Below are 16,930 nucleotides of genomic sequence, written 5' to 3'. Positions count from 1 at the left end.
TGAGACTTGCGTCTCCAGTGGTGTGTGAGGGACAGTTCAGATGTTAATTTCCTTTATTTTCTCAGAGAGTCCTTGTTCTTCATTCAGACATTTCGGCATATGCTAGTTTTTTCAGTCTTACATAATCCAGCTGCAGTACTTTAAACCATCTAGGGCAGTGATTCTCAACAAAACTAGGTCGCATAATCATGAATAGTTGTGATAGCAAATAAATAGGCTTACAGTAGATAAAACAATCGTTGTTGTTAAAGGCTGTGTCCAATAAAACTACTGTATTTTGTCAGAGCTTTTGTATTTTAAATTGTGCAAGAGCTGTTGACTCATGGGAAACAGGTTGAAGTAAGGTTATGTCCTGATTTCATTCTATCTCTCTCACCTACAGCATACTTTAATCTTAAAAAAAAAAAATACACAAGGCAAAATAAAATGATTATATGATAATGTTTTTTTATACAGTGAATTATTGGCTGAAGACAGCATGAAACTATCATCCTGATGGAGTTTTTCAATAATAAAATATTATAAGCATTAGTGGAAGTCGGGGTTTGATCTTAAGTAAAAAATTTGCATATGTGATACAAGTTCATTTATCATTATGCAAAAGGATTCCCGACCAAGTATTGAGTGCATAACTGAACATAATTATTTGAAGGTTGACTTTTTTGTATTAAAAACACTTTTCTTTTATTGGTCGGATGAAATTTTTTGGGAATTTGGGGTTTTCATGAGCTGTATGCCAAAATCATCAGTATCAAAACAATAAAAGACCTGAAATATTTCAGTTGGTGTGCAATGAATCTAAAATATATGAAAGTTTAATTTGTATCATTACATTATGGAAAATAATGAACTTTATCACATATGCACATTTTTTGAGAAGGACCTGTATTTCTTTTTGTTTACTTTTGTGCATTGACACAATTTGTTCAGTATTGATTTGTTTCTTGATGCCAAAAAGTCCTACTCAAATAAATATTTAAAGCTAGATTTAAGATGTATGTATTTTAATTGCATAAATGTTACACAGTTTAAACATAAACAAATACATTTCATGTGATGCATATTTGTCAATCATCTATTTAACATGTTAACCACTTTATACAATTAAATTGTTTTCACAATAACTGGTTTGTGCTGATTCTAAGCTATTTGAATAAATGCAATTTAAAAAATATGATTTAATGATTTAAATACAATCAAAGAAAACAATACATGTTCCATGTATGCCTGATAATATACATCACATGAGGTTTATTCGTTTAACTGCGTAATCCAAATGGATGGATATTTTACTTGCAATTCAAATAGACATCCTAAATTTAGGCCTAAATATTTAAAGGGTTAGTTCACCCAAAAATGAAATTGATGTCATTAATGACTCACCCTAATGTTGTTCCACACCCGTAAGACCTTCGTTCATCTTCGGGATACAGTTTAAGATATTTTATATTTAGTCCGACAGCGTATATAAGTGTATGCACACTATACTGTCCATGTCCAGAAAGATCATACAAACATCATCAGTAGTCCATATGTGACATCAGTTAGTTAATTAGAAACTCTTGAACCATCAAAAATACATTTTGGTCCAAAAATAACAAAAACTACGACTTTATTCAGCATTGTCTTCTCTTCCGTGTTTGTTTTCAAACCTCAAATAAAGATTCAAACGGTAATGAATCAGCGGATTGATTCATGATTCGGATCGCGTGTCTGTCATGGTTCATGAATTCGTTGTCTCATTAGTGTGTAAGTGTGTGTCTGTGTTGGGGCGGAGCCGCTCCTTGGCTTATTATTGTTTCCACCTGCCGCTGCTGATCAGCGCACCAGCTGCTGATCATCTGCTCACCTATTTAGTCTCACTGCATTCTACCTGTATTTGTCAGAGCATTGTTTGGATGTTCTCTGAGTCCCGCCTGTTCCTGTGTTTCTCGTGCCGGTGCCGGTGCCGGTGCCGGTGCCGGTGCCAGTGCCTGTGCCTGTGCCTGTGTTCGTCGTCGTTGCCGTCTTCATCTTCATCATCCACCTTCTACATCCTCGTACCATAGGTCTAGGTTGTCTGCAGCGTCCCTGTGCTACCAAGCGTTTCCATTGCTCTGGATCTGCATCTCTCAGTCATCGTCTGTGCTGTTATTCTCAATAAAGAGACCTTTTACTTGCGGCTTCTAGTATCATTACAGTGCCAAATTGCTGAAATCACGTGACATTGGCAATCCGAATCATGAATCAATACGCTGATTCATTACCGTTTCAATCTTTATTTTGAGGTTTGAAAACAAACGCGGAAGAGAAGACAATGCTGAATAAAGCCAAAATGTATTTTCGATGCTTCAAGAGATTCTAATTAACCATCTGATGTCACAAATGGACTACTTTGATGTTTTTATTCCCTTTCTGGACATGGACAGTATAGTGTGCATACACTTGGATACGCTCTCGGACTAAATATGAAATATGTTAAACTGTGTTCCTTAAACTGGAATGCTTGATTTAAACTGTGACCAACAGAGGTCTTACAGGAGTCATTAATGACATAAATTTCATTTTTGGGTGAACTAACCATTTAACTACATGTGAACAACTGTTTTTTTTAATACATTACATTGTACCATAGATTGTTCCAACTTGTTCCAACCAATGCATTTGTGTTCCTCGTGCAAATGTCAACAGTCCTCCAGGCCTCAACACCTTTACGCTATAGCGTTATCCTCAGGTCATTGCTCTTGATAAATTGCTCGCTGTCCTGTCATGGCTTGACCTTACAAAATCCCAGAAAGGGGAAATGATTGAAAATAAACACCTCTGCACAACTGCAGAACCATCAAATCAGACAAGCTGCTTTCTTGCCGGCTTATCGCACTAGCCCATGCTGTTGTAGGTCATCTGCCACATTGTTCTCACTCTTATTGATTGGCAGTTAGTGTGCCATTACCATCATTAGCCAGGCTGAACATATGAGTATGTAAATAGGCAAGACCTTTAAATGCTAGGTGCTAGGAGACTTGCATGACGTCTCTCCTCCTCAAACACTTCCTCTGACTCAGTTTCTGTTGATTTCAGCCCTCAAAAGCCATGCTTTTTATTACATAACCATGTGCGAACAAGCTATTTATTTTCCACTGCCGTCACCGCGACAATGTCACTGAGAGCTGCTTCTTGTCAAGTCATGCTCTACAAGGTTGTGTTGTTTTGTTGCAGACGAGGCCGTGATGCAGAGTGGAAGATCAGATCAGGCCCTTGTCCTTGATCCTCAGAGCAGAGATTATTCAGAAAAATCCAGCTCTGTTTCCCCCACTCTTATATTGTTCTCCTGGGCAAAGGCCCAGAGGGGCCCATTTGGCCCAATAAACATGAGTTTTTTTTTTTTTTTCTGTGCTTTTATTCAATACCCGATGTAAGCGTTTAATCTGTTTAATTTTCATTATTATTTACATTTGTAATAATTCTTTAATCTAGAGATCCTCTAAACGTCAACCAAATGCACTTTTGATGAGCAATCGTAGTATTAAAGTGGTGCTTCATTATGCAAAGCAAGATGTTTCTCCTCTCTCATTTCTGTCAATAGGGGGGAGGGGAGATGTGAGGGAGGATTTTCCAGCCGGGACTTTTTACTGCGCCGAGTCGAAGTACTCTCAGAAGTGCTATTCCTCCATACATTATAGTTCTTCTTTTTAATCGGCTTAAAAAAGCACCACGTTTTATTTTGTCACCATACTTGATTGTTCAACTATTTGTGGAACTGTATTTAAATAGGGAAAATGTGGAAGTGTTTGGTCGCTTCTAACCTGATCTCTGTTTGGTACCATAGTGAATGAACTGGGCTAAGTGGGCTAAGCTAAATGCTATCAGATCGTCACCGCGCATCAGAGCGATTAAGACGAGACAGGTATGTGTCAACTCGTTTTAGTTAAGGGAATAACATAGTTTAATATGAAAAAGTGGTGAAGTATCCCTTTAACGCTTGTCCGGGACTAGTGTTTTTTTTGAAGGGGAAAGTAAAAGAGAATTTGACTTGCCTGCCCGGACAACTAGCCTGATTAAAACATCAATAATGAAAAAATAACTAACTAGGGAATCACCAAACCGCAAGAATGGGTCTGATTTCATTTCATTTAGTGCTTGATACTGAATAATAATGTATAACATACTGATGGTAAGGTTGCAGTCGAGCTGATGAGAATCTCGCAGCCGCATCTCAAGGAGAAATCGGGGGGAAAAATGAAGGAAGTACACACGAAGAAACTCAAAGTTCAATCAGGACCACTAAAAGATTCACTATGTAGTATTTTTGCAGTAAAATATCCAAAAACCTATAGGCCAATTATATTTTGTTCAGTTGAGTACTTACAATCTTCCAAATGTTTCCAACTATTTGTAAATTGTGAGAAAATTGCTATTTTAACAAAGGACCGGGATGTTTCAGCATAGCGTTTGAGCGAGTTGGCTGTCACTCACGTCATATCTGCTTTACCCTCAGTTTTATTCTGCAGAAGTGCTTTTCTCTTTTAGCAGTGTGAATATGTCACAGCAGCGCCGAGTGAACGGACAGAGGAACGTCATAACATCATTTAAAACACACTTAAATGTATCTAATATGATAAACAGAGCTGCTTTACCTTATAATCATGCGGAAAAAAAGGGGGAAAAAAGCGGAAGTGCGGACGCCCGGCGACTGTCCTGGACTGTCCCCAACACTCGGTCCTGCTCTGCTTCATACTACAGTAACGTTAATAACCGCATCCAAGAACATGATTTCTGCCCGAGTCCTATTTTCCACCGGCTGTGAGGTGAAGACCACATCTCCCAAGATGCTGCGCTCACACTTGGCGTGATCAAACTACACCTTTGTTTAGAATAGGCGCCCTCCAGTGGACGGAAAGTTGCATAGTGCACCTTTAAGTCAAAAACACCATAGACAAACTTTTAAGTGAACTTTTTATTGGCATCAGTGTTGCCAACTTAGCGACTTTGTCGCTATATTTTGCATCTTTTCAGACCCCTCTAGCGACTTTTTTTCAAAAAAACGACTAGCGAACAAATCTAGCGACTTTTTGGACAAACGTCAGCTACTTTAGTTTACAAATGTCGCCAGTACCGTCCTGCGAGCGCAAGGTCTTTTTTCCCCCCTGCCATCACACACACACACCTCTCTGCGTCTATCCTGTTCAGTGAATGGCTGAGAGAAGCTGCAGCGCATGCCGGTGAACACACACACACAGACAGCAGTTGACAGACATGAATGAGCGATCGAGCTACACATGAGCACACAGGGTTGTCACGGATTTCTCACTTAATGTTATGTGCCTCTTTTGTTTTATATTTAAAAAAACTAGTTATGATGAGTTCCATTCTTCTCTTGTGTTTATCAATTATATTACTCACTATCACAGAGCTAGTTCATCTGGTTTCTCAATTCAGATTTTACACATAAAAATGTTATAATTCATCATACTCCTATTGCATGATGCAAATATATAGGAAATTAAAACATTTATTGGACAGTCAGCTGTATTATATTATTTTAAAATACAGTAAATGAAAACACGTTAGGCAGGCTGAACGCAAGGACAGTGTGATGACGTCACGGATATGCTTGACGCGTGACGTCATTTAGCGACTTTTGAGGCAGGCTTTAGCTACTTTCCTTGGAAAATAGTTGGCAACACTGATTGGCATGCTTTTGCTAATGGAATGCTTGATTTAAAGTTGGGGCAAGTTTTATTCCAAAATTGTTTTACAGAACGGACTCAGGCCGAGTTCAATAACAAACTTGTAGCCAATCAGCAGGTAAGGGGCGTGTCTGCTAATGATGACGAGAAGAGAGAGCGCTCTGTGCAAGTCATTATTCAAAAACACGACACAGGACAAGCATTAGCTGAGAACTAACATATGCTGGCTTTTGCTTGAATATGCTTGTGTGTCATGTTCACTTGTTTGTCCATTTGCGATTGTATTGTGTCTCACTTCAGCGATGATAAAGACCTGTTCATTTCCACACCGTATGGAGCATCTAAATCTCCTCACTGTCTGTTTCAAGCGTCAGCTCACAAAATGTGTCCAACAAGTAAGATACTATACTCCTAATATATGTTTGTTTCTTATTTTCATTTTTTTTTTTATTCATCTTTCAAATCTCAAACCTGCAGACCCTAGAAGATTTGAAAATCCTGTCATCACACACTACAAGACATTCTTAAGATTATCATGCCAGATTTAGCGCCTCCCGTGATGGGGAAGCGAATGTAAACAAAATGGATACTGTGTTGTTGGAACTTGCTGTAGACATTATATGAGGAGACATTATAAAGGCAGTCACGTTGTTGCCACATTTTGATCATCTCCATTGTCAACTGGTCCCGTGCAGCTGCTTGTTGCTTCACGTTGCCATTTAAAAATGTCCGTCTCCTTGAAAACAAACAAAAGTCTCTTATTGGCTATGATGTCATCATAGTTGTAACCATCCTGATTTAAATTCATAAATGTCAAATATGATAAAATCATGTCGCCCCAATATGTTCTTGAGCAGATCGGGAGATTTGAGATTTGATCTATAAATGCCTCACTTGACCAAATAATCTGGGCTGAACAAAACAACAAAGAAAAGGGACGATGCTCTGGAAACGATTTTTGCTCCGAATGTTGGGAGGGGTCAATCAGGCATAAATCAGCCTGAAAATCCTGTAGTCTGAGCCTGGCTCTAGACTTTCAAATTGCAGTGAATAATCTCTTAAATATCAGTCACACAAAGCTATTGTATGGTTTTAGAAGACTCAGAAAATACATGAGTCTTATGGACTACATTTAGGATACTTATGATGCTTTTTTGGGATTATCTTAACAAACTCACCTTTTGTGTTCCACAGAGAGAAATTAATTTGAGTTTGGAATGACATAAAGTTGTCATAAAGAATAAACAAGCAAATAATGTTTTCCCTCATTATGTATAATCCCTCACATCCCACTTTCGCCATTATAAAAGGCTATTGCAAAGGCTAAGGCAATTGATTTTTTTTTTTTCAGTAACGTTTTTCATGCTTTTTGCAGTGTTGTCCATGAGAGGGTTGAGACTGAATATCTAAAGCAGGAAATTAATTCTAGGTGTGCAGAAAGGAATGTGGCAAACACCTCATCCCTTCTGTTAGGGCTATTTTAAAGCTTGTTACTGGGCTATACATGGATTAGGCCGGATTAACCTTGTTTATACTGACATTTAAAGTAATGCTTGTTTATATTTAGCACATTTTTGTGCATGAACTTCACATCTGGGGTACATGCTGATTACAAGCTTTTTTGCATAGTGCTGTATTTTTAATGTATATAGTTTTTTTTTAGAGAGAGAGAGAGAGAGAGAGAGAGAGAGAGAGAGAGAGAGAGAGAGAGAGAGAGAGAGAGAGAGAGAGATTTACCACTCGTTGCAGTACATGACTAAACAGACAGATTGTTTTGGACTTTTTCACCAGACAAAGACGTCTCTGTGGGCCTATTCTCTGACTGGTAAACATGGTAAATGCCTATTGAGACATGGGCACAGGTGTGCACAGTATATAACAGCTGCCCTGCTTTCGGTCCAAATCTCTGTTGCAGAGTTCACAAGAGGACTTGACCTCGTAGAGCAAGCTGCTGCCCTTGTTGCTCAGTTCTGGTGCTGGTTGCTAAGTGTTCTGGCTCAGGTGGCAGAGCTCTTCTCAGCCGAGAGAATCGTCCTGGAGCATACATCAGGGTTGTGCGATCCGTAGCTGCAAATGCTCTGTATATCCAAGCCAAACTATAAATTAATAAATTCCTGGACATTTGAGGTGTATCATAAAGCTTACATAATGAAAGGTTAATTTATTTGCCAAACGACGTCATTTAAAGAAATCTGTGCCAGAGATAAATCAGTGTTTTGCATTTTCCCAAGAAACTTTGCGTTCACTTGCAAAGAACAGAAGTATTGCGAGCGACTGCAAAAGTTTACGCGAGGGAATGCAAAGGTTTCCTAGGGGGACGCAAAACATTTGCGAGATAATGCAAAACCATTGACTACTTATTTTTCCATCCATCTCATATTTTTTTTGTACCAACATGTCCCCTTAGGGGCTCCTTATGTTTCTAGCGGATCCACAACAAAGTAAAAATACTTACTGTCCACCACTGCTATTTGGTGCAAATAACTTGTTCAACAGAAGAAATAATGATGATAGAATTTTCAGTTTTGGCTAAACTTTCTCTTTAATAATTCAATGTACTCATTATTTCATCTCAAATTGATAAATCCTTTAAAATAAAAGTTTTATATATAAGTAAATGTTAAATTTTTACATATGTTTTTGCATGGTTTGCAATCTATTTTCAACATTTTGTGGAAATGCCAATTTGGACAATATGACTGAAATGAAATGACAAAATATTGACCAAATTTAAAGGACATATTTGTTGAAACACAAAAACTAATCAAAACAAAAAATAAAACTGGAAAAAAATGGTATTGCCCAAAAGCCATCAACAGCATGCCGAGATCTTCTGGCGGTCTTGTTCGGCGGGGACTAGACCCACCAGCTGGTATCTTTTGTCAGGTACCAGATCAATTATCATAGCTGTGGCCTGTTGGTGAGGGGTGTCGTTTCACTGATAGCGCCTCATCACTGAGCATTAGGCACAGAGCTTACTTAAACATGATGCGTCTTTGTATAGTGTCATTGTAAGTCACAGTATGCGTCGGTTTTAGTGGCTTCTGATCCCGGGATTGAGTGAGACAGAAAAGAGTTAAGTGGCACAGGTAACAAGGTGATGCCATAAATAGCTATGGAAAAGCACTCTGAAAAAAGTACAGCACACTGGTGGTGTTTGATTAATTTCTTAATTTTGCTCCTCCTCTGGAGCACCTAGTGTGGGCTGCTTATGATGGGACACCATCTGTTTAGTCAGTCATGTCTTAGTGCAACAGAAACTAATCATTTGTGCATCTACTCCAGCTTACAGCACTTAAAACTTATTACACAGCTCTGTGGAATACTTGATTCTGATTGGCCAATCGTGCCATCCAGCGGTATGTTATTACCCGATAACAACTGGTAAAAACTCATAACACAGGCTCACCCGGGTAACTATAGTCAGCGCTCCATGCTTGCTAGAAACCAGCTTCTTTGTGGAAGTTTTGCATTTGGTGAGCTAATAAAATATTAAAATCTCTCCAGTTTTTAAACGTTTACCTTGATGTTCAAATTATATTGTCAGATTTGTGACATTCATTTTTGGTAAAATGGTGCTGGTCACTTTCAGAAGTTGTAGCTTTTAATTTGTAATTTTTAAGTTTATCTTGATCGTTATATCTTTGTGAGTACAGTTTATAGGGGGAAAAAAACGAACTGGATTGGTGCTTGCAACACAGAGTTATTACAGTTACCCCCCCCCCCCCCCCCCAGCTAAATCGGCAGCTTTTGGGGCTTAACGTAAAGGGTGTCTTTGTGCCTCTTAACAGACACAAAATGCAATTAAAATGTCTGTCCAACATGAACAGGTCCCTCACACGACAACGAGATGCGTTTAGCCACTTAGCCATTGTTTAAATTCACCTGTCTTAGGCGGCTAGCTGTGTCTCGAACAAAATAACAAAATAACTCCAAAATTTTCCTATTTACATGTTGAGATACATGTCAATAGGAAAATGTTGGTGTTATTTTGGCCCTTATTGAGCAGTAGGCTAGATGGAGCCGTTTACCTCCCGTCTTTGTGCTAGGCTAGCGGTATGTGGGTCAGACACAGTTATGGTATGCACAGAGATAAAAATGGTATGTATGGACTTATCTAACCTAGGGGTTACGTTGAATAAGCTTAAGTCCTAAAAAGTCAGCATGTTCTTTTAACCGATTTCTTTGAATTTAGCACTTATTTATATTTATTTTGTTGTGCTTTTCAGTATCATTGAGCTGGTGCAGTGGCAGGCGATGTATCTGATCATTTGGTGTCCCACATATCTCTCAGCATTAAGATCCGACCAAACAATTCACACTGAAGCATTTCCAGTCTGTCACATTTACAAGCAACATTTTCTTCATTATTAGGCCTCCAGCAAAGGCTTTTACCACTACTGACCCAGAAGCTTTAAAAGCATTCATTTGTCATTTCATATTTCAGTCTTACTACTATTTCATCTGTTCAAAATCAATAGCTTGATTTGGAAAGAGTAACAAAAAAATGGAAGAAATAGACATCAGAAGTGGTCTGTCCCTGTTACATTCAGGTTGAAAGAGAGAGTAGAATATGAATGGTGTATATAGTTTTGCAGAGCAGATGAAAAAATGAAGAAGCTGGAAAGATACAGTTTGATGGATGTTACATTTATTTCTCATGGCAGCATGCAGAGGCGTCATGCACATATTCATTTTTGAGAGGGAACCAGACCAGTGCAGACCTGGCACACATGGTGCCCTTGGCAAGACAAGACAAGACATGACTAAAGAGAAAACAGTTTTAACATCATAGTACTTCTATTCAGAAGTGGAAGGACATGCTGGTTTACTCAAGACTCTTTATGATGCTTTATGTTCTAATCCTGAACTGATGTATATATATATATATATATATATATATATATATATATATATATATATATATATATATATTAGTAATACATGATGTGTATTATATATATATATAAATCAAGCAAGATTGCAATAAACGTGATTGTGAGTGATCACCATGCAATAGCAGCTTTGGCATTTTTTTTTTTTGTATTTTTTTTTTTTTTTACCTGAAATAAAATAAAATAATTGCTTTGAATGACTAAAATGACTAAAACTAAAATAAAAATTAAATATACATGACATATATAAAAAATAAAACTAATAAAAATTACAAAAAGAATAAAAAATAAAGCCAATTAATTCAAAATATAAATAAATAAAATAATATGATTAATGCAAAAATAAAATGTTCTTTAGCTGTAAAATACATTTTCTCAGAAATTGTTGACACATTGTTGTACTCTATAACGGCCATGATAGTCCATCACTGATTTTATAAAATATCTAATAAAACAAAAGGCATTTTTGGCCTCCTGTGTGAAATCTCAGTTTACATAGATGCAATGCATGCCCTCTGCTGGTCAGATTGAATATGTAAATAAAATCCATCTTGAATCCTGCTAAATAGCTCTCATTAGCAAAAGTGATGTTTTGATTCCATTAAATTTAGCAGCAGTGAAGCAGGGATGGAAATCGATTGGAAATTTCAATGATTAAGCTGCAGTAGCGCCATCTAATTTGTAATAATGCTTTCAACCAGGCAGGACATCGATTTTTCTGGAAAGAGAAAAATACTGTCAATTGTGGAGAAATCATTTTTCAATTTATAAAGATATTGATTATTATCAGGAGGTTGCTCACAGAATCAATATATTGGCGCTGCTGCAGAGAAAGTGACCCAGATATTATAACTGTTTAATCTTATATTTTATCTAATAAGTAAAGCCATCTGTTTTTTGTGTTTTGTTTTTTAGGATGAGGATGAAATGTCATTTTGTTGGGCTGGCGGTGTAATTTATCAGTGTTTTCCCACATTCCCATCTGCCCTTTCTAGTAGAGAATTTTCCCTGCAGGCTGTACAGTCAGGTCTGATTTAATGATGCTCAGACTAAACAATCACTTAACTAAAGGCCAATCAAGTGTGTCTGCAGATTGAAGGCATTGCCAAACGGTTTGGGAAATCTGTCTTGTACTGCCAGCACAATGAATGTTATTTGCAATCCTCCTTGACACAGTGTATATCCCAGGAGGGATTCTGGCCAAATTCCTTCAAGCCACTCCATCTTGCGTGTGTTCGACTGAATGAGGCATAGAGAAAGGTAAATGTGAAACACAATGCCCCAAAAGGGCTTTTAGTGACAGTGCAATTAGGAAATTATGAGGGATGTTGTCATGCAGCCGATGGTACTGTAGACAGTGTGTGGGGAGATAAGGAGTAGTCAGCGAGTCGGTTCAGTCATTCCCTGGAGAGGAGAGCAGTCTCATTAGAGATGCGGCGGAGAACAAGCTCCACTTATTATATTGATGCTTCTTTTGTACTCTTGACTGATCAGCGATGATAGAGAACAGCTATAATCATGGCTCAAAATCATGCTGATTCACACCTACATGCCGTACTATTACTAAATGGATATTAAATTGTTTATATGAATATTAAAGGGGGTTTGAAACACTCAGTTTCAGTCAATCTCATGTCAATCTTGAGTACCTATAGAGTAGTATTGCATCCTTCATATCTCCGAAAAGTCTTTAGTTTTATTATATTTATAAAAGAAATATGGGCTGTACCGAGTCTTTCTGTAAAAAACCGAGCGCCTGGAGGCGTATCGTGTGGGCGGAGCTAAAGAATGACAAGCGCGCACAAAGTGGTGACGTCCTCAAGCGTGGAGAAGTCCATGGCTATCTAATAGATATATGATCCAGAATCATTCGGAGGCTGAAATAAATTGAACTGGAGAAACAGCAACAGCAGGATGTCGTCTCTGTGGTGTGTACTGTATTTAGTGGCCTGTCAACATTTGTGTGGGTTTACTCGCAGTTTATGATGACATGATTCGGTTTGTGGACTATTGTATGCGACTAAACCTTAGCAGTAGCAAGCAAAACGGTTTTGCACGTCAGACTAGTGTAACGTTATACATAGAACAACAATGGAGTAACCGTTAGCGCATTTGAATGACGAAGCACGCGATCATGTCGTTTACTGATGTTTACTCACGTGACGATAGCCAACAGCACAGACATTTGAAGCAGTTTTACTCACCGGCTGCTTCCAAAGCAGGACCGAACCTTTATCGCTGGGACCGCTCCGTCAAAAACACACTTCTTTGGTATGATTTGGTGAAGTCCTGACAGCAGTGACTGTGGAGAGCCACTTTGCGACGCGACTGAAGCGATGTTATGAAGCTTCCCGTCATTTTTGCGTTCAAATCGGTTCAAATGCAGCGCTGCCTTCCCGGAATGCTGTGCGGACGTGTTGAAGTCACTTGACGTCACCCATAGGAATAAAGTGGAGCGCAGCGCGGAGTGTTTATGGGTGTGCATTTCCTCTCTCGCTCACACGCGCGCGCGCACCCTTCCGGGAGAAGAGCCCGTACGGCCCAAACAAGGACCTTCCGCTCGCTTAACGTCAAGTCGACCCATACTCGAAAAAAACTCTCCGAAACTTGTGAGAAACTGGAAGGAGTATTTTTAACACAAAATTTAACACAAAAAATAACACAAAAACATCCAACATTAGTTTTTGAAACTTTGTCTATGTTTAGGATGGGAATCCAAGTCTTTAACAGTGTTAAAAGCTCAGTATGCATGAAACAGCATTCCCCCCCCCCCCCCCCCCCCCCTTTAATTTGTGATGTTTAGTTTGGTATTTTTCAAAACCAATGTCCAATGATGTCATTTCGAACAAAATCGAAATGCCATTTGAATTAAATGAGAATTAAATGCCATTTGACTACCATTGGACAGTGGCGATTACGTACTATCAGGTATGCATTGACGTCACTTTCCCCAGTAACACCCCCTCAGCTGGAATGAGTGACAAAAAAGAGCCTGCTGCATGTAAAACAAGCAAGTTTAAACTAAAGTTTGGACTCCAAATAGCATTTTTTACAACTTACTAAAGATCCAGTGATCCATGGATATTGACATTAAGTTAGAAAATATACCTCAAATTTCTTGTCAAATCTATTTTGTAGTCAATCTCAAAGCTCGTTCTCGTTTTACCTATTATTTTTGTTTTCCGCGGCATTCACACTGAAAACCAATGCTGCCGCTCAGACTTTTTGCCACTCAGTGGGCATAACCGCTAGCCTGGTGAAAACCAGACCATTTTCAGTAGTAACTGAGTTATATCTGGTAAACTTTATAGACAATTCATTTCCAAAGGGGCGTCACCAATGGACGTTGCTAAAATGCCTCTGGGCCCAACTGGATAGACCTAAAACCAATCAGAGTGATGAAGGAGATGACGATTCCAGAGCCACGGAGAAACATCAGAGACTCTGACAGCAATTCTCTGTTTGTGATTTTGAGGAAGATGTTGCAATGACTTCTGATGACTTTTGCCGTTGTTCTAAAAGAAATAGGATAATAGTTGGTGTCCACTCCATCAACATTTGTGAAAAATTTGGAAAACCTAGCATCTCAGACTGACTGAAACATCTCGGATTTACGTTCGAACAGAAAAGATCAAGCTCTGATTTTCCCCCCATTGTAAGTCATTTGTATTGTGATTATAACGCGATTCATCTGGTACATCTGGTAGCCGAGTGTTGTTCTTTGCTTGGGTTTTAACAAAAAGGAAAAGTTTAAATCACTTAAAACAGACGCGATAGCTGATTCGATATACAAAGGAACAGCTACTGGACAACTGAAATGCTTGTAAAATGTATTCCAATCTTTGTCTTATTTACAACTTTGACATTTTTTTTGTAAAGTGCACCTGCATCATCTTAGCTGCTCCATTATATCGACCAATTCTACAAACTTATTCCAAAGAGTTTATTAACTTAATAAGTTCCTTACTGTTATAATTTCATTTAACCCTCATATGTCACTAAGCGAGTGCTTTTCATTTCGATGGTTTCAGATGATGCTATGAAGACCACCAGAGATGACTGATGTGGAACCTGTTGTCACTGACTTTGCAGCCACGGGCAGGACTGGCCGGCGGAATGCACTGCCAGATATTCTAGGTTCCACGGCTGGTCCAGGAGCCGCCGAACTACCTGATAAACTAGCCGAGCTTTCAGTAGGAGGTACTGTATGTGGTCTTGCATTGTTTTTTTCTGTTTAACTGCGTTGTTTTAAAGATGTTCGTAGTTCAGGGAAGAAGGATGCAGGTACCGCAAACGACGAAAAAAGTTTAATCACAACAAAACGAAAGTAAGCAGCAGCCCCTCAGGGACGACTGATACATTTAAAAATAAAACAACATAATATCCAAGGCCTGGTCCTCTCTTATCTTCCACTGCCATCCCTCCTTTTATCCTTCTGGAGCTCCTCCGTGGGATTCGAGACAGGTGTGTTGCTCATTAACATCCGCTCCACCCCAGTCCCGTCCCGCCCCAGCCTTCTTCATGCTAGTTACATGTCCATTTGTCTCAATGTAAGGATCATGCAGAGTAATTAAACTTTTCCATCAGATTAATTAAATTAATTGTTATTTTATATTGTACTAATATTTCACAATTGTATTGTTTCTACTGCATTTTTTAATCAAATAAATGCTGCTTTGCTGAGCATAAATTACTTATTTGAAAAACAAACAAACAAACAAATGTTACGGACCTGAAACAGTGGTGTGTAATGCAAAAATGCCATTTATTTATAGCACAATACTATATCTTATCATGTAAGGGGCAATATAAAGAGAAAATATTAATAAAAACTGAAATTATTTCAGAACATAATAAGAAAAGAAACAATAGTTTCATCTAAAAATGAATAAATAAATGGTATGCAACTATGCATAAAATTACATAATGAAATACTGCAGTGTAATAAACAGCAAATTTATGTAAGGAGATTAAGAATTAAAGGGATAGTTCACTTTGAAATAAAATGTTGATATGTTTTAGCTTACCTCATGGGCATCCGAGATGTAGGAGTATTTGTTTCCCCAGTAGTTTCAATTTTGATCATTTTAGGTCAAACAGTTCTTGTCTGTGCCTCACATGATGCAGGTCTATGGTCACCACCTCAAAGAAGTCCAAATGAAACAATCCCCCATCGTAAGTACACACTGATGGCCCAAGACACGAAACGAGCGGTATGTGTGAGAAAACGAACAGTATTTATATCGTTTTTACCTCTTGCACACCACTACGTCCGACTGATCCGAGGGCGCGTTTCCTGTTGTGACATTCGCGCGTTCTGGCTTTAGTCTGCGCAAGCACGGAAAGCGCCGGAATTGGTATCACATTCTGGATCAGTGTATTCTGGTTCAAATAAATATGGTTGTGAGAAATTCAACGTTGTCTGTTAATATATCAATCTTCTTCCATTGCGATGTCCTGTACGTCTAAATATGTTCTTCACAGTGAAAGGTAACACTTCCCAAATTTCTGTGTAAACAATGAGAGACGTACACGCGCAAGAGATCCACTTCCGGCGCTTTCCGCGCTTGCGCAGACTAAAGCCAGAACGCGCGAATGTCACAACAGGAAACACGCACGCGCGCCCTCGGATCAGTCGGACGTAGTGGTGTGCAAGAGGTAAAAACGATATAAATACTGTTCGTTTTCTCACACAAACCGCTCGTTTCGTGTCTTAGGCCATCAGTGTGTACTTACGATGGGGGATTGTTTCATTTGGACTTCTCTGTGTATGCTCTTTGAGGTGGTGACCATAGACCTGCATCATGTGAGGCACAGACAAGAACGGTTTGACCTAAAATGATCAAAAACATATCAACATTTTATTTCAAAGTGAACTATCCCTTTAACAGGGCTGGAAACTAGATCAGTGCATAAGTTACCTGGGTAACTGGGTACCTAATTTAATCCACACAGTGTACCTCTGATAGGCCTATATAAAATCCCTGTAGAGTCCCTGTGCGAGACTGAGCTATGATTGACAAAAATACCTTTCTTTAAAAGGTGCTTTTCTACAGAAAAAGGAGGCACTTAAGTGCTTTTGTGTGATCGAGCTGTCATCACGGGCCGGCTGTAAATTGGAATGCCACCAGATGCTGTCAGAAAGTCATTCCTTAGTCTCGGGTCCTGTGGTTGCTGGTGAAAACCTGTGATTTTCAAAAAACTATGTAAAAAAGAGTGATATCAACAATTAAATGCCCTAGGCAATGACCTTGGTTCAAAGCACACATTTCTGATAAATATGAGTTTAAAAAGCCTCTTTAGGATTAGATGACTGAATCTGCTTCAATAATTGCCTGCAGTCTAACACTTTTGATCTGCTCTGTG

General features: G+C 38.7%; 1 protein-coding gene across 1 annotated transcript in view; it reads left to right on the top strand.

The window, feature by feature from the left end:
* pkib (protein kinase (cAMP-dependent, catalytic) inhibitor beta) overlaps positions 1–16,930 on the top strand; it is a 47,499-nt gene that overhangs the window by 26,762 nt on the left and 3,807 nt on the right. The window contains exon 2 of the mRNA XM_067418681.1: positions 14,596–14,764. Coding sequence (XP_067274782.1) covers positions 14,620–14,764 — 145 coding nt within the window. The 5' untranslated portion in view covers positions 14,596–14,619. The remainder of the gene's footprint in view (positions 1–14,595; positions 14,765–16,930) is intronic.

Source organism: Pseudorasbora parva, chromosome 15, assembly GCF_024679245.1.
Source record: "Pseudorasbora parva isolate DD20220531a chromosome 15, ASM2467924v1, whole genome shotgun sequence".
In the NCBI taxonomy this organism is placed as follows: Eukaryota; Metazoa; Chordata; class Actinopteri; order Cypriniformes; family Gobionidae; genus Pseudorasbora; species Pseudorasbora parva.
The sequence above is the reverse complement of the archived record's forward strand: the minus strand, read 5'-3'. Positions and strand labels throughout refer to the sequence as shown.